This window comes from Micropterus dolomieu, linkage group LG22, assembly GCF_021292245.1.
Source record: "Micropterus dolomieu isolate WLL.071019.BEF.003 ecotype Adirondacks linkage group LG22, ASM2129224v1, whole genome shotgun sequence".
In the NCBI taxonomy this organism is placed as follows: Eukaryota; Metazoa; Chordata; class Actinopteri; order Centrarchiformes; family Centrarchidae; genus Micropterus; species Micropterus dolomieu.
The window spans coordinates 10,098,814-10,122,694 of NC_060171.1; the positions used below are offsets into that span (position 1 = coordinate 10,098,814).

Sequence of the window (23,881 nt, forward strand, 5' to 3'; positions counted from 1 at the left end):
GTCAATATCAAACAAAAATAATGTATTTCATTTTAACTGTCACTTATCACTGTGCATTAATTACAATGACACAATCATCAGAGGTGAACCAGTCAGAAGGAGTTTCCAGCAACTGCCTCCCTTACTGCAGGTCCAGCCAGTCCCTCATTCTGAGATTTGTTTTTGTTTTTTTGTTGTGGGTCAGATGAGGGGTCCATCTGTTTAAAGAAATGTAAAATGGAAGGAAATATTTGTGTTGTTTTATTGCGCTGTTTTCTATCTCTTCAAATTAAAGTGACCCCACAAGTGAGGTAAAGTTGCTCACCATTTTACCTGTTGTTCATTATACAGCTAACAGCCTACATTGTGATTTATAGTCCCATTTAGAGCACTTTTAATCCGGATTTGGTAATCTTGAAAAGACTGTTTCTGGATCAGGGTAGACCAATCCAAAGTTGCTTTGAAAAAGAGTAAAAATAGAATAGATTACTTGATCCTGGATGTCAAAACATGTGATTTCCACATCCGGATCATTCTGGTCCAGATTAAACCTTTTGAACAACTGGGCCCTGGGCCCAAAAGATGAATCCTAATGATTTTGGCGATCCCCTGACTTTTCCTTTAGCTCCACAGTGAGGTTGACATGTGTGGCACTAGGCAACTATATTCTAACTATATTAAATTTGGAACAAACAATTGTTCCAGGATGTATTGTAATAACTTTGGTGATTCTCTGACTTCTCAGCTAGCAAAAAAAAGTTGTCAAATTATTTGCTGTATTACCAAATACTTAAATAAATAAAACAGAACACATTGAATTATATGTCCATATCAATTTATTCATTACAGACTTAAAACTAAATTTACTCTACACAAATACATGGATTTTTAAGTGGTATTCATACACACAGCACAGTGATGAGTTTCATTTACACCTCCAAAATGCATTAAGGCTCTGCAGAAATGATCAGTGTGAGAAATGGTCCGCAGCCTGTTGGCTGAGTCGATGCTACGTTTACTGTACAGAAAAACATAAAGAAAATTGGTTCATACTCTTGACAACAGAGAGTTAATATCCTCCCATAGGGAATATACAGCATTTTTTCTGATATGTGTCATATATATTTCAAATCAATGCCCGTCATTCACTGTTTGTTTTTTCTTCTTCTACTTCTTCTATTTCTTCTATTGAACATTACTAATTATGTCAATCAATAATTGTATGTAGCAAAAAAGGAGTTCCATATCTACTAAACCTAAAGACAATTGTGTCATGCCAGCACCTTGTTCACTTATAACCCTAAGAAATCCATGGTAAATAATAACACACAACTGAAAGAGATTTTTGCAATATAATTCACCCTATTCTGTTGTTGTTTTTAACTGGCTGCCTCTCTCCTTGACAGCAGAGCCAAATCATTGATATCAAGTAGAGCCCAAAACAAGCAAGAAAATCATAATAGTAGGCCACAACTAAAAATATCACTAACAAGGTGGCGTATAACAATGTTTTTGAGATATTGCTGCAGGAAAAATACTCTATCCACCACGAAACACTTCTGTTGAGGCTCTCCTGTCCACTTGACGCTCGCAGAGCTGCAGCTGTGGGGTGGATGTCTTCTGTCTCCGTGTCTTCATGATTGTCCTGAAGGCAACTGAGGTGTTGTTCTTCATCCAGAGACTCACTGATGGGCGGCATGGGAGAGGACAGCGGTTTACTTCTGCTTACAGAGGGCCTTCTCCCCACACTAAAACCTGTATCTTTGTTCCTGTCTTTATGGGCCTGTGCCCCAGTGTGAACAGCCCTCAGACAGTGCATGTACAACTCCACCTCATCGTCTGAGTCAGACTCTGCTGAAGCACTGTCGTGGCCTTTTTGGTCACTTTCAGGTTCATCTGCAAAAATGCTTGGACCTGCCTCAGCAGCAGCGGAATCGTTCTCATCTATCGCTGCTTTTGATCGGTCATGTGTAACATTCTCGTTGCTTTGAAAATCTTCATCTTTGTAAAGATGCATTTCAGATGGGAGGTGTGCATTTTGCCCTTCTCCTGTATTTTCTATGTCAATTACTCTCTTGTCCTGCACATTGTTCACCAGAGCGGATAAACCACCCTCAACCTTGTTTTGGAGAATGTCTAACCTCTCCTCAAAATACTCCACTTCATTTCCCCCGTTCTCTGTTGTCCTGCTCTGTGACTCATTATCTACAATCTCTGACTCTCCTTTTTCATAAACTAGAATTTCCTCCTTGTAATCTGGATTCTGCTCTTCATTGTTTTCCTCCCTTGGATTTACCTGATCCTCCCATTCCACACCTGCTTCCTCATCATCGTTCAGGTCCTTTGCCATTTCTTCCTTCCCCTCAATCTCCTCTTCTTCTTGGACATTTGTACGTTCAATATTGACCTCTCGTATCTCTTCAAAGTGTTTTTCTTTCTCTAACTCTGTCTTCTCTTGTTCATCTCTTTTCTCTACTTCAAACTCCTCAACTTGTTCTTCTTCTCCAAGTGTCTTTTTCGTCTTTGTAGCTTGAATGTATTGTAATTTTTTTTTTAATTCTTCCCTATAGTTTCCAGCAACAATCTCCACAATTCCTTCCTCTCCAATCCTCTGCTTGTCCACTAAAACATCTGCATCATCAGCCTTGTTCTCTTTCTCTCTTGCAACTGTGATCTCCCCCACGATTTCATCTTCTGTTTTCTTTTGTCCTATCTCTGTTTTTTCTAATCCTGTCTCTATCCAAGCCTCCTCTAACTGTTCTCCTTGGCATTTCTTCAATGCTTTAGTGTCCTCTGTATTTAAAAGCAGTGCCTTGCTTTCCTCTTCATCTGTTAATAGGTTTTTCTCCTCTTCTTCAACCATCATTTCCCAGTTTACCTCAGTAGTGCCTGCTAAACAAGAATCCTCCTGTTTTGAGACGACAGCCTCCATTTCATGATGATCTATTTTTTCTGAAACAATAATTGTTTTATCTTTTAAAATGTCTTCATCTTTGAGCTCTATTAACAATTCACCATGTATGTGATTGTTACTCATCATTGACTCAGCTACCTCACCAGTTATCTTAATATCACCTGAGTGTTTTGTTTCATGTGAATGTGTTTTGTCCACCACTGTATTTCCTCCTTCCACATTATTAGTTTCTTCCTGAGTTTCAAGAGACATCTGTAATGTTGTGACATCCTTTCTCTCCCCAGTTTCAAAAACAGAAATATAGCTGTTCTCAGTTTCTTTAGTAACTGAATTATTGTTTTGGTTAGGATCCCAATCATGTAAAGTTTCTAATGGTTTATCCTCCTCTGTAATGCCATTGATTGTTGATTTAGTTACAACACACTCGTTTGCTCCACTACCACTGGCATGTTGAACAGTCTTATCACTAACATGCTCTGATACACTCTGAGAAAGTTGAAGTGACACAAATGAGGTTTCTTGACAGGTCAGGACTTCTTCCATTTCCTTTTGTGCAACTGGTTCCACTAGATTATTTTTAATGTTTTTACATGCGTGTTCTGGCAGTTGAGCCTGTGCTGTTTCTGCTGTGGTTTGGCTTTGCAGGTCACGGGTTAGACTGCTGTCCTGTGCTTTTCCCTGGAGATGTAAACTCTCAGTGGTTATTTGCAGATTCAACAAATCTGTATTAACAGTGTTTACAGTGTGTGGCTGTGCTTCTGTGTCTCCTGAAATTGTTTTTGGAACCTCAGGTGTATTTGTGTGTCTCTGGCCTGAATATATAATCTCAACTGCATCCTGCAGAGTGTCTGCAGGGTCCAGGATATCATTTGCTGTTACACTCAAACTTGTTTCTTCTTCTACAATAGGAGGACTACTCAGAGTGGCATCTAGGCATTCTTGGTTTGATTTCTGAGTCTTTATCACATTTCCTTGAACTTTGTCAGCTTTACCAATAACTTTTGTTGGAACTGTGCATCTGGTCTCTCTTCTTTCAGTGTGAGCGTATCTTTGAGTTAAATCTACAACATTCAATGTAGCCTGTACTGGATTTCCCCAATCACCTGCACTTTGACTTTCACTTCCCACTCTTCCAAACACCTGATGATACAGCGGAGCCACCACAGTTCCAAATGTGAAGCTGCTGGTCTGGCTAACAAGGATTTCGCTACTCACTGCTGAAATAACACTGTCATATGGTTCCACTGCAATGTTTCTAGTACATTCATAACACACGCCTTGCCTCTGATTTCTTTCCTCAACTTTAGAGACACACTTGTTGATATGTTGGCAATCTGCTGGACCAATTTCATCATTTGAATGCAATGGGTTGTCTGGGGTATCTGTGGCACTCTCACCTCCTGTTAATGTGGCTGAGTCAGCCAGATTGATGCTCTCAGATTTCTCTGGCTCACTGTTGGATGTGTAGTCGTGTGTTGGTGATGTATAATGTAGGACAGCAGGGACGGATTCGCTGCATGTTTCCAGAGATTTAGAAACAAACTCAGAATCTTCTGATTTGCTGCTCAACTCAGAAAAAGATTGCAGATCTGTATGCTTTTCTTCTTGGGTTTCCTCTTGAGCTGTCTGTTTTACTGCTGGAGGTGATTCATCTCTTTCAGTGTCATTTCCTCCTCCACCTCTTTCAGCAAAGTGGTCCCTCAGCTGAGTCATCCGTATAGCCTTTCTGCGACTTCTTTGGCTGTAGTTCTGTCTGCTCTCAGTCTGTTCATCAACAACAGTGATAGATTAATTTCAGTTTGCTCAAACAAAAGTTATTCTGTTTTTAGAAAGGGAGTGGGGTGAGTTTAAGAGTCACATGACCCACGGTAGCATGCTTGGATTAAATCCTGTATTTTACAGTATTTTTAATTAAATATAAAATGATAAACTATTAAAATAATATTAGAATAGTATGCATGACTGAATGTTATGTGACTGGGACTCAAATCACAGTCACATAACTCCCAGAAAGTGTACCAGGGTCATGTTAAATTTTCTGCTCCTCCTGTACATTATAGAACACACCACAGTGTCTTTGAGGTCCCTTTCAAATCCAATAATGCAACAGACCTGATACCATATAGTTGAATGACTCAAAAAGAATTTAGGATTTCACAGCTATTATTATCAAGTAACTTGTCAGTCACCTTAATTAATATTGTAATATAATATTATGCTAACTTAAGCTACACACTTGTGAGGCAAGAACAACTGCACTGAATTGCCCTTTAAAGTCTGGATATTTGACTAGGAAGTGTAAGGGCAAACCATAAAATGTATTAGTGAACAGGACAGTTGTGTCTTGGTTTATATTTGCCAAACAATGACAGAAAGAAATGCAAAATATTTGTGATGTTTTTTTTTACTCACTAGTAATTTCTGTTCAGCTTCCTCTGATGTTCCTGACTGGCAATCCGAGATTTGTGTGGCTTTTGTAGTGTCCACTTCCTGTCCATTTTTTGACACATCTTGAGAAAAGAGACATATGTATTGAGGCTGCACTATTACAGACACACTTGTTTTTAAATTCACAACTATTTTCTTCATTTCACAGAAAAATAAATATTCACCTGTTGAAATATTTTTGTTGTTTTGTTGAAATGAAGCCTCCAATCCTGAAATGTTTTCCACGGTGGAGAATTTCTGACTGTGAATTAATAAAATTGTGATAAGTCACTTTTCACATACACTCATTGATCAGCCAACCACATAAGGTAACAAGCTGAGATACACTACTTCTTTTGATTAAAATATTTCAAATACTTTTGGTGATGTTATCAGTGCAAGATGTGTTTGTCCACATTTAATTTTTTTGAAAACATTTGGCTATTTTCCCATTCACAAACAGCCTGGATTGGTTGCACAACCCTTGCACCTTAACACAGTTTTACAATCCATTATATTATTCATTCAGCAATAATATAGAGGATATTTATACCAGTTATGTAAAATGATACAGAGCTCACATAGTGCTGATTTGCTGATGTTATCCTTCGCTCTACATACCAAATTCAATGTAGTTTGCCCCCCCTTTTAATATCTAGGCTATTGGAAAAGTAACAGCTTTAATTTACATACACTGAATTGTGTCTAAAAACATCATCAGTAGTGACATTTTAACTCTCTTGACTCTTTATATCCTCACCTGATAGTCTTAAGGCAGCTTTTCATGTTCACATTTTCCTTCTGTGGTTTCTCTTTCCTCTCTTTCACTCTCTGATGGCAGAACAGCACGTAGTTTCTGTTGTTATTGTTGGTCCAGAATGTCCCTACTGAAGTCTCATATCGCAGACAAAAATCAACTCTGGCTCCCTGCTCTCCAAATGGGGGCACTAAGGTGAGCTTAAACGAGAAACAGTCCATCAGACTGTCACTGGAACCGGGGATGTACTCTGCCAGGAGATCAAAGTGGCTGGACCAGGAGTCCAAAGTGATTCGGACATATACTGCTTTACTAAAGGAGATATTAAGGACACGGATCACTCCTTTCAGTATTGTGGTCCCTGGAAGTAACTCAATGCTCTCCAACTCCACTTTTTGTTCCCGGACTTTGTCAAACAGCTCCTCAGTAGATAATGGAAGGTAGAAAGTAAGAGGAGATAGGAAGTATTCCTCTGCATCTTTACCTTTGCCCTCAGAAGAGTCATACCCTGGCAGCTTGGGTACATCCCAAGAGTCAAACTTCTTCACGTGCACCAAACTGAGGCCTTTGGCATCTGCAAAGGACACTCTCCTGGAGCCACACAGGGGAGGCTCAGGCTCTGAGTCCTCGTCAGAGACAGAGTTCCTTCGCCGCGGGAGAGGCGAAGATTTGGGCCTGATGCCGATCACCACCTCGCCCTCATCGTCATCCACGTCCAAGGTGCTGAGGCCTGGTACTCCTAAGAGGTTACAGGCCCCAGAAGGTCCTGGCTGTTCCATAAACTCCATGGGGCTCTCTGTAAGAGAGTTGGTGGGAAATGAACTGCAGGGCTTCTGCTTTTGGCAAGTGACATTCAACATGCTCTGACTTAACAGATGGAATCAAGTTACAGATGACATTGTTGCAAGGGCCAACGCTATAAATAGGCCAGAAAGGACTTCAAGTATGTGCAGTAGTCTAAGCCCAGGAGGAGAAAATATCATCCTCGTGTCTCTTTAAGGCACATCATTTGTGTGATATAATATAACAATATAGATTAATAATTATCTAATTTTCTTACTGGATAAGTAACCCAACAACTAAGAGCTCTAATTGTTCTTATGTAACTGTACTAATTGGTCCCTGGAGAGTTATAATGCCATTCATGTAACAAGCATGAGATTTACCATGACAGCTATTTGTGTTTGTTGCTTTTGGCCCACAGTTGGTCACATGAGGTTTAAAATAGAACTAATGGCCTTAGCATACTGTTTAGGCCTCCAAAATAATTTTCACTAACCAATCGTTGACTCTCTGATGGTGCAATAACTGAGAGCCTGTTAGTATGTTAGAAACAACCATTCCACATAAAGTTATTTCTGTATTCTCTTATGCCATATCAAAGATATTTCTGCACATACCAGAATTATACAATTCACAGTAATGCATTGTGTTTGTACTATTTCCTGTGTTTATCTCCCAGCTGTGACAAAGTGGCTTGTCCAGCCCAAGCCTTGACCAAAGTGGTTAGTCCTTAATCTTACTGAGCAAATATTATACATATTTTAACAGTGAGTAAGAGTGTTAAGGCTTAACTGAAAAATGTGAACCCCCCTGATTTGGATATGAACAGTATAAAAGCGTGTAAAGGCTGTCAGGGAAGATAATCGTTTGTCCAGGGTCCAACAGGAAAGAACCAGAGGATGTGGGATCGGATACGAACAGGATACTTTATATTTCCCTGCAGTGCTAAGACTTGGAAGTTACAGTAAAAAGATACAATGAATACAGAGAAAAGAAGAACAAGACAACATCTCACAGATACTTCATACATGAAAGACGAAAAAGCACGATGTGACTTCATAAATCCATCTGAGACAGAAGAGAACGGCAGTGATGTTATTTCAAAAGAAATGACTGCAAAAATGGCAGGCCCTGTCAGTACCTTTGAGAGCATCTTAACCAACCCAGCCCATCCTCAAGACAATCTGATGAGTTCCTCAGACAATCCTTCCTCTGAGGACACTCAGCTCTTCTCAAAGCCCGGGCTCTCCTACATTGCACTGATTGCCAAAGTCATCCTGTCCTCCCGCTTCCAGAAACTCAACCTGGCATCCATCTACAAAGCAATGGAGGAGCATTTTCCCTACCTCAGGAGGCGGGGTCCGGGGTGGAGGAACAGTGTCCGGCACAACTTGTCCGTCAATGATTGCTTTGTGAAGGTGAGCCGCTGCGAGGACGGTAGGGGCCATTACTGGGGTGTCCACCATGCTCACCTGAGAGACTTCCAGCAGGGCAACTTCAGGCAATGCAGGAATACCAGGGGGAGGAGGCAGAGGGAGCGATATGACAAAGTGGCAGGGTGTCTGGCTTGGATGGAGACCAGCTACTTTATGGGAAGGCTCTATAAGAGCCCATCTTTGGGGTGGGTGGAGCCACAATGCCCTCTACAGGAACCAAGGAGGTATCAGATGAGTTTTTTGGACTGGGCCCAACCATGCTATGAGCCTTGCAACTTCAGTGTGGGCTGGGTCCCATCCCCCAGCTGGATGAAAGGTTACTATTTTTCAGAGAGGCTACCAGAGTATGGCAGGGCCACAGCTGTCAGAGGGCACGACAGTCAACCCATGACCTCAAGACTACACTGTTGGCAGATGAATGACCCAGCACTGGACAGCATGAAAGAGTCATATGAGAGCAGGTTCATGACATCATCAGTGCAAGCCTTTAGGTTTCCTGGCTGCTGGTGTATGTCTCCAGCCATCAAAGAGTTAATAAAACCTTTACCTTGCAAAGTCAATTTCTAATTTCACTCCTGAACTGTCATAAAATATTATGATGAAATGTAGAACAAAGTGGAGACTATGTGGAAATGTGTTTGCTGTCTCTGAATATACAGAACAAATGTATATTTCCAGTATAAACTAGAGGGCAGGTAAATACTAATCCAGTAGGTGGCAGAAAGTTACCTTGTTAACAATATCTACAATTGAATCATTAATTGCTCTTGAGTCTGTCCTGCTGATGTTTGTACATCATAAGAAGATATGCTTGGCCTCTCTGCTCAATTGTCACTGATATAAAGTCACCATATTTAAATGTACAGCACTAATCCACTTTTACATGGTGTAAATAGTTAATTCTTTAACATGTACTAGTCTGCATTATTGTTGTGTATATTCATAGCTGTGCCATGTTATTTCTGATGCCCTGACAAGAAAAAAACACTTAAAATTTTGTTGTGTGCAAAAATGTAAAATAATGTATTATGGGTCTTTGCTCGTTACCTTGACGTACTTTGCATCTCATCAAAGTATATTGTAAGTACTCCTGATGGTTTGGCAGCCTGGCCTTTGGTCCGCATCATGTACTTGCAGTCTGTAAAACACATTTTGCAATAAAGAGCTGACATCACAAGCCACCATTACAGGTGTGTGATGAAGGTGACATGCTTAAAAGAAGAAAAGGAAGAAAAGAAAGGAAAGAGTAAAAAAAAGAGTCAAATAGACTCTGAAAATGCTGAACCAAAATGCTTAAAAATCTGAAGTGCAGAAATGTCCTGTACAAAGTTTCACAGTCATTTCAGGCATTGTTTGTCAATGCTGTGTTGAACATTTACACTCTAGGGTAAGCTGCATTTATCAGTAGCCAAAATTAAAACACTTTTATTTGTTTAAAACAGATGTACTGATGTGCTATTCAAATAAAAGTGCAGACGCTACTGTAAATAGCTCTTTGATAACAATTTGACAGTTGTGTAGCGTAGAGCTCTTTTTGTTGTTCAAAACTTGTAAATACTGCATATCTAAATAAAGTCACAGACAACTATACTTGTCTTTTCTCAAAGCAGACCCTTTGTTTTAATCATGAAAGACAATAAACGATGCTTGGTTTCAGGCATCTTGTTTTTAATGGTTTTGTTTTTACAAAAAACTGTTGTGCATGTCTATGAATATCAACAAAGAAAAGTAGTGCCTGGAAAAATGCTTTCTTACTGCTAAATAGTCACAATATCATATTTTATATGTTTATAAATCATGTTACAATATACATTGTATTTTAATATCACTGCAATGTACAAGTGATGTTTATTGATTCATGCAAATTAGAGGATCCTTTTTACAAACTGAGAAAAAGAAAATCATCCCCTACATATGTGGAGACACTCACCAGGTAACCTAGATAGGGCTAGCTGATTTGGTAACCTGTTTTCATCTTCCAGTAATCAACTGCTATTCTTAATGTCTAATTCACTGACTGACACTGTGACTCCTCCCCCTCAGGTAGACACACAACTCCATCAGTTCTTTCCCATTCTCACTCCAAACTGCATGACTTGGAGACATCAACTCTGCCTGGCTGCTCAGAATTCGACTATTCATCGTAACGGTATGTAGCTTTAACACACTTCTGACAGAACTAGAGGCTTCAGAGAGCTTTCTATTGTGATGGTGTGATCAGATGTTTCTTCTTGAATGATTTTAGGAGTTAATACTTAGAGTTAAACTCCTATTTGTGCTCAGTTTTAGAGGCAATTGGTTGTTTTTTATAACTCTCTTGCATATATGTAGGACCTTTTTTTTTTTACCTTAGTATCTACTTCCTGCATTGCAGAGATAAATTAAGACATGTAATAAAAAGTTGGCTTTGAAAAACTCAATCCAAGCTTGATCTTCATGGTCTGTCAATAAGAAGCCACAGACACTAACTGACTTTATTCTGTGTCAAATTACTAATTTGAGTTGTGATAATCTGAAATTATAATGGACAATCTGGATTTATAATACATATCTAGTCTTTGGTTCAATAAAAAACATCTATAGAATTTAAATGGATTTGAAGCCTTGTGCTGTTTATTTCAGTTGTACAAAGGAATAGTTTTTACAATATTTTTTCCATCTCTTGCGCGTTCTATTAGCCAGTACCTCAATAAGCATGACAACCATCTTTGGTATTTTTAGAATTTAGTTTTTTAGAAGTTTTCTTTCTAGCCATGTGTTTAATGCAAAGCCACACAAAGGTGCAATTTAGCCGTGATGCTGAACAACAGTGATTGAGTCTTACATCTTATTTGGAGTTTGACTGTTTTCCATTAGGACCTGAGCTGGGATGCCTGAGTCTCCTCTCAGTCCCACGGCAGCCCGTCAAACCCTAGCCAGCAGCCTCCTCAGTCACACAGACAACGGCGCAGGAGAGAGAGTAGCTAATGGGGATTCCTGCGGTAGAGTGAGTGGTGAAAGCTGGCAGAGTCTCCGCAATAAACAGGTATCTTCATCCTCCTCCTACTCTTCAACCTCCCCCTCATCCTCCTTCTTCCGTCTCACTTCGTCTCCTCCTCTTCATAAGCGGGAAATAGAACAGTCTAAGGCAAACATATGTCAAGAGAAATACTGCACATCTGCTCCATATTGGACGTCCTCTGACAGGACACCAAACCAGCAGCCTGTAGCTCTGTTGACAGTGGCAGGGATTTCTTATGAGATCTGATCCGAATTGGGAGTTGACACACAGACCTCTGTTTGTCCTTCATTATTAGTTTGTGAGTCAGAGCCAGGGAGGAATAATTGTCTAGAGACCTAAGCCAAACAGATGCAGGTGAAAGGCAAATAAGCATGGCCCAACATAATTTTATGGTTGTCAGTTGCGATTCCATCTGTGGGAATCTTAATATACGGGATCAATGAAACGACCACGATAATGAACGCCTGGTCACCACTGTTTCCTTAAAATTGTTCTCTCATCTTGTCAGTTTTGCTCTGCTCTTTTCTCCTAATTCACTTTCTAAACCTGAACAAGGCACTCAACTTGTGACCCTGCAGATTTTTAATATGGCAAAAAAACACTGGCACTATCCAGAGTAAAAAAAAACTCCTATCACAGTGTGAGAAGAATTTTTAAACACGTTATTTTTTTTGTAATCTTCAGTGAACATGATGACTAAGTGACAATGTCATAATGCTACTGTGGCAATGTTGCCTGTCTGCCAGAGTGTGATTACAGTGTTCAAAACTTCAAGCTTCTAACTCTGAAAACGTTACAAATGAAGACTATTTACAGAGCAGACTGGTTTTCTGTTATAGTGAAAGAGAATGACCTCCATTGTAATGTATGTCTTTTTCTAACTGTATCATCTAATCTACACACCACAAATGGCTGCCCAATGATTCAATGAAGCCAGCTGTATGTCAGTGCCGTCTACTCACACAGGAAGAGCCAGGAAAGACACAACAATTGTAAGACTAGGGCTGCAACTTGTAATTTTTTTCATTATCAATTGATCTGTCCAGTATTTTTACGATTAATCAATTAACTGTTTATGCAATAAAGTGTCACAAAAGCATGAAAAATATTCATCAAAACTTTAAATGACTTGTTTTGTCTAACTAAGGTTTTTGCAGAATCTAACAGGTATGTGGTGGGGTGAGGAGATTAGGTAAACTAGGTTAGGGCAAGTAAATGTTTTACACATAAATGACGTTTGTTACACTAGGCTTATTGGCTCTTCATATTACTGTCTCTGTTTCCCCTAGTTCCCCTCAGGGAAGTGACAGTACAAAAACCAAATATATTTATTTTGAATAGATATCAAACAGAAAAGCAGCTAATCCTCACATTTAAGAGACTGTAAATGCTTAAACACTTAAATAATTATATACATCTTGTGAATTTTTTGTTGATTAACTAATCACCTGACTAGTCAATTAATCCTCCTATTGTAAGCAATGCAGATCATCACACCTGCCGTGCCAAAGTGTGAATTCCTCTTTGTCTAGACTAATTTCCACTGTTCTTAACTTTCTAGTTGTCTCATCAGTCTGGTCAAAATACAGGAGGTATTATCTCAAAGGACTGAAAACAAAAATGACAACCTTGAGGTCCCTGATGTTTTCTTTCATTATATCCTGCAAGCGGCTAAGATATTACTCCAATATAGATTTATTGTAAGGGTTCACTGAAACCTATAGAGAACATCATGTCACAGCCTTTACACATCGGTATACAGTAATTGACTTCCTACATTTAGAAAATAAGAGACACTAACCATTTTAAAAATTTCATAAACTGTTCAATTAATACATTATATTTCACACATTGGTGGTGGTTGAGATGAGTCCCCCACCATTTCACTCTGAAGCGCTTTGAGTTTCTATGATAAAGCACCATTGTTATTGTTAATTTTATTATTATTATTATTATTTTTCTACAATCACTTGACAGCACTAGTATTTGTTTTAGCATTGTTTGTAAAACATGTTGGATTTGTAAGAGGCTTTTTGTTGTTTCGTAATGCGGTCATGGCAATTGATGTTGCCTCTGTTTGAATACAAAAGGAGATAATCACTGTCACTCAACAAGTAACAGTGCAGATCAGTTATTATTCTGTGAGTGTTTTCCTTTATTAATACCCATACACTTCTATTAGGAGTCACAACAAGCATGTAATTGTGTTGCTAATTAACTGGTCAGCCTATCTCCCATTTCATTTAGGGTCAATGACACAATCCAGCATGATGATGTTCACAAAAGGTTGACAGCACTGTTTTGTAATTGGAATGGAAAGATACCCATTCAGTGGTTATTACTGTTTAACACCTGACACAGCCTTCTGTCTCTCTCACTCCTCTTGCTTTCACCCTGTAGACTGTGGTCCTTTGTCATTTTATCCTTCCTCTTCTTCTTGAAGGTGCTTCTGGCTATGATGGCTCCTCAGCAGATGCAGCCGCTTCTGTCCGCCAACCAGCTGCAGGCTCTGATCCAACAGAAGCAACAAGCCTTTCTGCTCCAGCAGGTAATCATACAATATTAATTCTAAAATAGGTATGACTACTACTTCTAATAATACACTGCACTGTTTATTGGAAAATACCTGTGCAGAATAAAGTTTGAATAAAGTTTTTTTTTCTTGTATACAAATATTAATTAGACTACTACTAAACTACTGTAAAGGACTGAATGCAATATAACATTAATTTAGCCATACAATTGGCTTAGTTGTCTGTCTAAGTTGAATCTTAACTATATGGTAAACAAACTTGTCTGCTATGAGCAAAAACATTTTGACTGTAAAGAAAATGTAATTTACTTAAGTACTTTGGTTGATGTTACTGTAACATTAGCCAGTTAGCCTAGCTAGCATTTACCTGAAGCTATCAAGGTATGCAAATTTGTTAGCTAGCTATACGCAAACTGGTCTGCTAAGGCAAAAATAACCTAAAAGAATAAAATACAGGAGTGTTATTTGTATTTTGGTTAACACTAACCAACTTAGTCTACCTGACCTTCCAAGTTCAATTTATTGATATATATATATATACACTAGTCCTTTTTCACAGCAGACATGTTGACTTAACAAAATAAAGGAAGGCTGCCCTCCATTTAGCTTTAACCTACTAGTTTTAGGCATCTGCTCCTGTGTATGCTGGCTCACCAACATGGTTGACTTATATAAAACAGAGCCATGTTACCAGAATCAATTGCACCTGTGCTTTTCCAGCTCAGCATGTCTGCTGTGTAAAAGGCCCATTCGCTAGTAAGCTAGTCTGCAGACATTAAAACACCATGAACAAAGACTATGGATTAAAAAAAAAACTAAAATCAATACATTTAATTGATTCTTAAGTTCCTTTTGTCATCTAAGCAGTTTGTGGTTTGAGGTTCTTCTTCTTCACCCACTGAAGTTTAACTCAGTGAGATTATTCCTGCCTCCACAAAAGTACTCAAAGATCATCTGGGACGGGTCTGCTTACCATCCCTGAGTCTAAACTAAACTTGGAGAAGCAGCATTCAGCTTTTGCACCACATATCTGGAAAAGAACTCCCAGAAAACTTGAGGTCTGCTCCAAATCTCGGTTCCTTTAAATAAAGACTAATTTTGTTTTGCTGTATTTTAGCTTATGTTTATCTTCGCCTTTATTTTACTATTTTAAATCATATTTAAATGTATTTTTATATTGCCTTGTGTTACTTTCATGTGTTATGCAAAGCACGTTGAATTACCTTGTTGTTGAAAAGTGCTACACACCTAAGCTTCCTTTGCTCTTACATCTGAACAAGAAGGAAGTGTTAATAAAACCTCTTGTCATACATGCCACTGCTCTTGTCACTGCCCCATCTTTTAAATAATGGCAAAATTGTACCACATACACTGGCAACAGTAGTCAATAAAAAAAACAAATCTTGTGTGTCTGACATATCTAAAGGGGGACTCATGGGAGGCAAATTGTAATTCAAGAGATTAGTATATTCTGCTGTTTCATGTATGTCACTGTAAGTCGTTTGAGAGTTAAGTTAATGTCTAAAATTATCATAATAATAATAATAATAATAATGGTATGATAATGATCCATCACCATTTTTCTAGCAACATCTGAAAGAGTTTTACAAGAAGCAACAACAACAGATTCATTTGCAGCTGCTTCAACAGCAGCCCAGCAAGAAAGCCAAAGAAGTAAGTAACTAATCTTTAAATTCTTTCAGTTTATTTGACTGGTTTTACACTAAAGTTTATATATCAGTCTTAGGGTAAAAGTTCTCATTAGTAAGATCAATATAATGTAATAAATAAAATAACATTTTCTTGTATTAAGGTTGATGAGTAATCTTTAACTTTTTTATGGGAAACAAAGAAACTTTTGCAGTATCCACAGCACTGGAACCTTTTATGGAGTCCTGTAAGTGTTCATGTACTTTGACACTTGCTTTATGTATTTTAGAACAATGTTTTCTAGCCTTCGCAGCTGAGATGTTGGTGGTGTGGGAAGTGTATGCCACTGATTTCAGCCCAAGATCACTACCTGGACAAGCAGGAGAAAAGAGAGTTAGAGCAGCAGAGCTCCACATGAAAACTACTTCACTTTTCTGTGTCAATGTCAGCAGCTTGTGTTCCAGCAGCTCCTCCAGCTCCAGCAGCAGCAGCTCCTCCGGGTGCAGAGACCAGTCCTGGCTTCTCCTGCCCTCTCTCCAGGTCACTCCACTCTACATTTCATTACATTATTTGAGATGTTTTATTTCCAATGATCTGTGTGTTTCTGCACATCACTGTTTTTAGAGCATGTTTACAAATTTCCGATTACTACGGTATGTTGTATATACTAAAGTAATCGGAAATGACTCAAACATTGCACGGGAAGATTTGTTTGTAGTTGACTTTAGGTTCATAACTGCACTAAAGTCAAAAGACCCAATGATTCAAACCTTAAAGTAGAAAATTCATTCTTGTTATTCTAGTTGTGATAATTATTCCTGGATTACAGTGAGGAGGTAACGTGAGGTCATGAGAAAAAGTTGCTCTCCCCATTTCTGCCCTCACGTTCTAAGGTGGGAAACACAGAAGTGCAGCTCTGACTGATTGGGGTATTTACAATATACTGTATTTTTTATGTTTTAGCTGGTTTCGGCCCCTCAGAGATGCAGCAGATATGGCAAGAGCTCACAAATGGAACAACTGAAGACAAAACCCTATTGAGGGGCAATCAGGATTCTTCTGCTAACAACATGATGTCAACAAAAGTCACAGGAAGACAGACAGGTGACCAGCAGACTGCTTCTCCTCGCAGGCCAGAAAGGTACACTCTGTCTGTTCCTGCTGTAAACAGATTGTGAGAAGTGAGATGATACTGCCTTTTGGTAAACATCAAAGACTTGTCATGTGTAGACATTTTCTTCCTCTCAAGGTGCTGGTGGGGAGGTGTTTGCTTTTGCAGTGAGACTTCACTTTTAATTCCCCTCGGGACGATATGTTTTGTTTTGTTTGTCTGCTTTGTGTTCCACTACCTAAAGTGGTTCAGCAAAGAAAAAACTATACATGACTACATGTCCCAAATCAAAAGTAAATAGTTTTCCATTTATTTTTCAGTGCTCCCCTCCACCTCTCTCTGTCATTTTCTGCTACCTTAAAAGAAAAGAGAACACGCTTATATCTGTTTTATTGCTGTTTTGCTCTCGTTTTTTGTTGTTTAATCATGTCAATGCTTTCACTCTAGTGCTTTTAAAGCTGATTGCGCTGCCACACACGCTCTCTACGGTCACGGTGTGTGTAATTGGCCTGGATGTGAGTCAGTGTGTGACACCTTCAGCCAGTTCATCAAGTAGGTTTATAAAACTTCATTCTCATGCATTTTACTTTCTGACTCTTCGCACCTTTCTATTGAGGATTTAAAAGAATGCTCAAGTGAAAATATTTTCAGTATCAAATACTCACCCTCTGTAGGCTTGAAAAGTTCCTCTGAAATGTTTGTATCCCCAGTTATCTCATTGCATTGTAATCATCGAGCTATGTGTTAATATTTCTGACAGATAAAGCTTTGGTGAGCTTTTAAAAATACCAGTGAGCCAGATGTCATTACTTTACAAGATATGGTTAGAGTAGGGCTGGGTAATAAAACAATAATCATAATTATCACAATATACCTTTCCTCAATAACAGTATAACAAATGTTCAATATATCGTCAATAAATTTTTGATTGATTTCATTTGAATCACGAGCAAATATGCACGTAACTTTTCCATTTAGATATTTATTTCGTTGAGGAAAAGGGACTGAAATCATGTTTTTTGAAAAAAAGATTTTATCATAATAGTTTTGAATGTTCTACCTCAGACTTGTGAAGTGATCCACTGTTTGGCATCAAGTGTTTGTCACATTCTGAACACAAAGAAAAGTTTGACCACACAATTAACCATCTGTTTTTTTCAATTTTCACTCAGGAGCAAAAATTTGCCTTTAAACTTGAAAGAAATAATGATTTGACATTTATCGTGATAATTATCGATATTAAATGGTATGAAATTGTTTTATTGTGATAACATTTTTGGCCATATCGCCCAGCCCTAGTTTAGAGTCGTCAGGAACTCTTTGAAAATTTGGATAAAAACTTCTCTCTACAGCACAATAGTAAAGATTTCTAACCTTTTCCTGTGTCCCTGTGTGTAACTTTGCCAAGTTGCAATTTGTAAAATTCTTGAGGACAGCATATGAACAGTTGAGTATTGTTTGATCCAGATGTGGAGGAGAATTAAAAGTTGTTCTCAACCCACATTTGGGTCTTTAGTAAGACCGCTGGGGGATTTATCTTTCAGAAAAAAGGTTGCTCTGATGATCTGATCGGATGATCTCTGTGACTTAAAAGTAAGGATAAGACACAAGAGGCACAAACTGGGGCTAAAATGCCAGTCAGCATGGATTCACAGCAATCACATTGTATTTCAATGGTTTAAAAAATAAAAGAAATGCATCCATTAAAATGTCTCAAACCATTCATGCAGCATAGTCCACTTCTCTGCTGTTAATATCAGTGTTTTTCAAACTTCACTTTGCCAAAGAATTTCTGCATGAGTGATGTGAATGAAGTTTCCCTGAATGCTTTGATTGCTGTGAATCCAAGTTGACAACTGCTGCTATCTTTGCGAAGGAGCAAGCTGCAGACTTTTCAGAGCTCCCTCGGGAATGAGTATTTGGTACTCAATATACAGATTTTCAGTAGAGCATTTTTTAAATTCCCCTGCGTGTGTTTCAGGCACATAAGCAGCGAGCATAATCTGGATGACAGAAGTACAGCGCAGTGCAGAGTCCAGATGCAGGTCGTTCAGCAGCTTGAACTTCAGGTAGGCACGAGTTCTGTAACGTTTACCAAAAACAAAGATTTACAGCTGCTGCTTGGATGTGTGCTATTGGCCATGCATGTGCTGTTTGGATCACACATCATATTGGAAATGTGACAACAGTGTCATACTCTGCGCAAGAAAACCTAACTGAGCCTTGATTAGAGTGTGAGTTTGCTTATGTCTGCAACACTAGATTCTTCTACCTGAATTTACTCAAAACTTCACCACCTAAACACCTTGTTGCTCATGGTAAATGTTCATGTAAAGTTTTTCCTAATGTTTGACACAGCAGGAAATTGTACTTTGCAAAATGTGTTTGGTTCACAGCGTTCCATTTCAATCGTCTGTGCTCAGTCATTTTGATGCAACACCATCCACTCTGATTTCTTCTCCCTCCCGTCATCTCCTGTAACAGCTCTGCAAGGAACGGGAGCGTCTGCGAGCGATGATGGCTCACCTGCATCTGCCGTCTTTAGAAGCACAGTCAGTCTCTGCACCCGTGAGTCTACAGTCACCACAATCTGATACGGCTGCTGACCCACGTGGCCTGCAGGTAGATAGTGTGCAGTTATGGCTGTGTGAACAACAGGGACAAAGTAAATGAGCCGTAAAACTGTACGGCATTTTGGAGCTGTAAGCAAAACTCTAAATATGTAGTGGAGAGTGAAAATAACACATGTCTGACTGAAACTTCTTTTTCTCTAGCATTGATGAAGATACTCTCAGCCTGTAATTGACCTGGTGAACTTGTACAGTTGGATGAGTTGCAAAAATATGTTGCCATTTTCTTAGATACAAAAAATAAAAAGCATGGTTTAGGGGTACTCCTGCCTGAGATGAAGGTTTATTTGAGCCTTCTAAGAGAAACTATGTCTTGAAAAAGTTTTACCATTTTGCACCATTTTACCATAAGTCTCAAATTACTTTTACATGTTTTCTTTGTGGAGATCTCCATCCATTCTGAGTATGACTTACAGCATGATGTGAATCCTGAGCGCGTCCCTGTGCCCAGCTGTTGGCAACAGATGGCTGCCATTGTGTTATCAGACAGCAGACATGCTCTGATAATGTGGAAGCTAATAATTTGTTAATCTTGCAAATATTGCACCATAATCACAACACTCACCAAACAATTTCACCCTATAATTAACAATAATTGGCTTCCTTCTTCTTGCAGTATTAGTGGAATCACCTCTGAAGAGGCGAATCAAATCGCTCTGTTACACTCTGCTGAAAAAACTCCCACTCTCTTCTGTTTCTCTGTCAGTCTTTTCAGTCCTTTGTTAACTTGGACCTTCTGCTTGTGTCGCACTCAGCTCAACTCAGTCACCAACAACCTGCCCTCGCTGAGCCCGTCAAACTCGGCCCAGGCGTCGCCCCAACCTCTGGTCACTGTCAGCTCTCCATCCGTGTGCTGTGAAAAAGAGTCGTCCATTCAAACGTCATGTGCTGGGGCCATAAAACGTCGCCATTACCCTCTGGTCTACTCGCTATCTTCAGGTAAACAAAATACTGTAGTCACTTGTAGATTATTTTCATACAACAAATGATTAGTTCAAAGCACATTTCCTACTCCACTTTCCACTTACTATGTTTTGTGTTGTTTCAGAAAATGAATTTGAGCTCTACAAGAACACTGACATCAGACCACCTTTCACCTATGCAACACTGATAAGACAAGTACAGTCTATAACTTGGAATACAAATTATTTCTTTCTTTGCTTAACTTTAAACATTGTAACTAGGATTTAATATATTTGTATATTATTTAAATCTATTTGTAGACTAATTGCACAATTTGCAATTAAGTGCAATTAATGTTTTCTCTTCTTGTGAATATTACTCTGTGTTTTCCTGTGTTGTATTCACTGGTTCCTAGAATATGAACATTTTAAAGTTGGAGGTCTTCCATGCCATTAAATGACCTCTCTATGCACTGCATTTCTATGTTCATATTGTTTGCCATGTGAGCTCATTCATTTGAATTATCAAAATTAATTGGCAACAGATCTGATTGTTGATTCATCATGTTAAATAATTTTTCATGCAAAAATGCCAAGAACCCTTATGTTCCAGTTTCTTAAATATGACTACTTGCTGGTTCTCTTGGTTCTCTTGATTGACTATGATAGGAAATAAATAGGTCCGTTTGGCCTTTGGGTTATTTTCTGACATTAAATTATTAATTGATTAATCAAGACAATTCTCGGCAGATTAATAATATAAAAAATATATTTTGTATACTATATAATACTGTGTATTTGCAGCCTTATACCTGTCTTGTGTTAGTAAAATTATTACTGGTCCACCAATTTTCTAAACCTCCCTCTCTGGTTGTAAATAGTTTTGTTGTTACCTTTTAATAGATGCTTTATAAAAATGCTATCCCGCTATACTCACTGCACTGTTCCTGCTTGTAACAATGCACTTTGAAAAAAGAAAACAAAAAGAAAAAAAAAAGGACTGCATCAGAGTTTCCCACTCCTACTTTGGATCAATAGTTTATCACAGTTTATTATTTTTGTTATTTCCATCTACAGGCTATTATGGAAACATCCGACATGCAACTAACACTCAACGAGATATACAACTGGTTCACACGGACGTTTGCTTATTTCAGACGCAACGCTGCCACATGGAAGGTTTCACACCCTCAGATAATTAACTCTGTGATCCCAGTGTGTGTCCTACCTGATTTGTGCAGCCTGTATTCAGTAATATCTCCTTCTCTTTGATTTTCTCTGGATCAGAACGCAGTGCGCCACAACCTGAGCCTGCACAAGTGTTTTGTGCGTGTGGAGAATGTGAAAGGCGCGGTGTGGACAGTCGATGAGGTGGAATACCAGAAGAGGAGGTCCCAGAAGGTCACAGGGTACAGTAGATGTCTTCCTGTATATCGCAGCGCTGGTATCAGGGTATCTGCATATATTTCAGTTTAACATTATGATATTTAAGACAATTTTAATGGCAAACAGTGTTGAAGCAGATATCCTCAAGGGTTTTCAGTCGTTTGTTTTAGCATTCAAGTAGAAAAACAGAAAACTTTCTTCTTCTGCCTCTTCTGGGTTTTAACATGAATGACGGTCACAGAGTTACAATGAACAAAATAGTCCTATGTCCAAGATTCTTTATTGCATATGCAGTATTGCAGACATTTGTGTCTTAATTATATGCCTCAATAAATGAATAATAAAAATGCCTGAATTGATACTGGTGACAATTTCAAGGCTCTACTTCAATGTTCTTTCCTGATCATTCATACGACTGAATTATTTGTCATCATAGCTGACCTTGCCTCAAACTCATTTTGTTAACCACGTTGTGGCTTGTGGAATATATACAATGTATTGATTTGCTTGCCATTAATTAGACATGGATTGTGTTTGTTTTGAAATTCTGTTACCTTTGTTATTCCACAGGAGTCCATCCCTGATGAAAAATGTATCCCCCAGTCTTGATTTTGGGAACGTTCTGAATGCCAGCTTACAGGTGAGAGGACGTGTTACAGTACATCTTTCAAGCAACTACAACACTGGTTTCCTGATTACAGGAGTTTGAAGTGGTTGAGTTGAGGTCACTGTGAATTTTTGATCAATCTTCACTGTAGACGGAGCTGGTTGAGTCGTCACTGCCAGGATTCAAGAAGGAGTGTGTCAGCCGTAACTCCAGGAGTCAAATACAGGAGATCAAAGCAACACTCAACAGCAGCCACAATAAACAAAACTTCTCTCCACAAGTCCAGCAGTGAGTTTTGTTTATTGTGAACTCTAAAAATCAATGAAATAACTAATGTGGTGCAATTATTGATCAAAATGTCTTTTCTTTTCACCTCTTGCAGGTCTCTTTTCCTTAAAGACGAAATGCTGAATGACCAAGAATCTCTGATGCCAACAGTAAAACCAGCCAGTCTGCAGCACGACATGGCTGAAAATCACGAAGAGCATTTGTTTGACCTTGAATAACAAAAGAAGGGGTTCAGACATAAAGCAATCACTTGCAAAACACTATAGTAAACCGTTGAACATTCAGGGATGTAGACCACAGTTTACATATTATACATTCTTATATGTTAAGTGTGTAGTGTAAGCCAGCCTGAAATTCTCATATTAAAATGGAGCTATTCATAATTGTGGTTTACTATATGGTTCATATTATTCTCATACACATGAAAACTGTTCTGATTTAGTTGACTGTGGATCACTACATGTCAAGCAGTTCACTTTTTCTTTTGACTTTTGAGCCTTATGGAAGAGGAAGTGCCAACTGTGGTTTTTGTGTTGGCATTTTGCATGATTAATTTCTGCATTTTTGATAAGCTAGAGATTTAAAAATATTTATTTAAACTAATAGGTTAAGGATATGATAAAAGTATTACATGTTAAAAGTTATTACATTTGATTATGAGATTCACTCATTCAAGAAAAGTCCAAAAAAAAAAAAAAGTGACAACAGCAAAGTCCAAAAAAACATATGATTAACACAATCAAAAACACAGTTGCGATCTGATAATGTCCACCATGTGCACCGTGAACAAATTCTACCCTTTTAGGCCAAAGTAAATGATTTACAAAAATATTTGTTATAATTTGATGTGTGTGATTTGTAGAGAATTAATGTTTTGTCTGTTTATTGTCATAGTTAAAAAAAAAAACAAAGTGTGAATGTAAATACTACATTATAGCGAGCAAGACAGAGATGTTTTGTGGTGATGAACTGAAACATGTATAGTGTGCTGTGACTTCTCTCTGTTGTCTTTGTACATTAAAAATATTTGTAAGATGCACATCAACCTGCTGAAATGTATTTTAACAATATTATTTTTTTTAAGTAAACAAAGTCACTCTGTCTTATCTGTGTTTTCCTGTTTCCCTGTGTGTAACTTCTGTATTTAATACAGAGCTGTGTTTCCACTGAAGTAAAGACTGTTCGAAACATTCCACTTTTATAACATTTTGAGTCTTTACAATAGATGTTGTGTACATTCAACTCTCTGTACATATAAAAACATTTTTGTCCATAATTGTATGTCTGAGTACAATGTAATAAATATATGTAATGGGTATGTTGTTTGTCATCAATGCAGTTCATTTTATTATTTTCACAGACCTGGCATGGTTACACTTGAGAGTGTATGTTGGATATTGGGTATTTCGCATTGAAAATAAAACATTGCTTTGTTTGAGGTAAATACACTTGTTGCAGTGTCTTGCTTTTGCTTGTT

The 23,881-nt window shown here is 38.3% G+C and overlaps 2 protein-coding genes across 4 annotated transcripts; one reads left to right on the plus strand and one right to left on the minus strand.

The window, feature by feature from the left end:
* Nucleotides 1–817: 817 nt before the first annotated feature.
* ppp1r3ab (protein phosphatase 1, regulatory subunit 3Ab) lies at nt 818–8,523 on the minus strand. The gene is made up of 5 exons (XM_046036291.1): nt 8,207–8,523; nt 6,081–6,873; nt 5,506–5,582; nt 5,306–5,403; nt 818–4,657 (listed from the first exon to the last, which is right to left on the minus strand). The coding sequence occupies exons 2-5, from the start codon at nt 6,863–6,865 to the stop codon at nt 1,337–1,339; spliced, it is 4,281 nt and encodes a 1,426-aa protein (XP_045892247.1). The 5' UTR covers nt 6,866–6,873; nt 8,207–8,523; the 3' UTR covers nt 818–1,336.
* Nucleotides 8,524–11,165: 2,642 nt separating this feature from the next.
* LOC123962146 (forkhead box protein P2-like) lies at nt 11,166–23,342 on the plus strand. Of its 3 annotated transcripts, none has more exons than XM_046038088.1 (15): nt 11,166–11,321; nt 13,741–13,845; nt 15,418–15,504; nt 15,930–16,020; nt 16,444–16,621; nt 17,039–17,143; nt 18,573–18,660; nt 19,076–19,213; nt 19,977–20,160; nt 20,270–20,340; nt 21,201–21,302; nt 21,411–21,532; nt 22,080–22,149; nt 22,268–22,404; nt 22,499–23,342. In XM_046038088.1, exons 1-15 carry the CDS (start codon nt 11,166–11,168, stop codon nt 22,620–22,622), a joined length of 1,758 nt encoding a protein of 585 aa, XP_045894044.1. In that variant the 3' UTR covers nt 22,623–23,342. The 3 variants fall into 3 exon arrangements, with proteins under 3 accessions (XP_045894044.1, XP_045894045.1, XP_045894046.1); XM_046038089.1 differs by having other exon boundaries at nt 15,933–16,020; XM_046038090.1 differs by lacking the exons at nt 22,080–22,149; nt 22,268–22,404; nt 22,499–23,342 and having other exon boundaries at nt 21,201–21,527.
* The last annotated feature ends 539 nt before the right edge of the window (nt 23,343–23,881 follow it).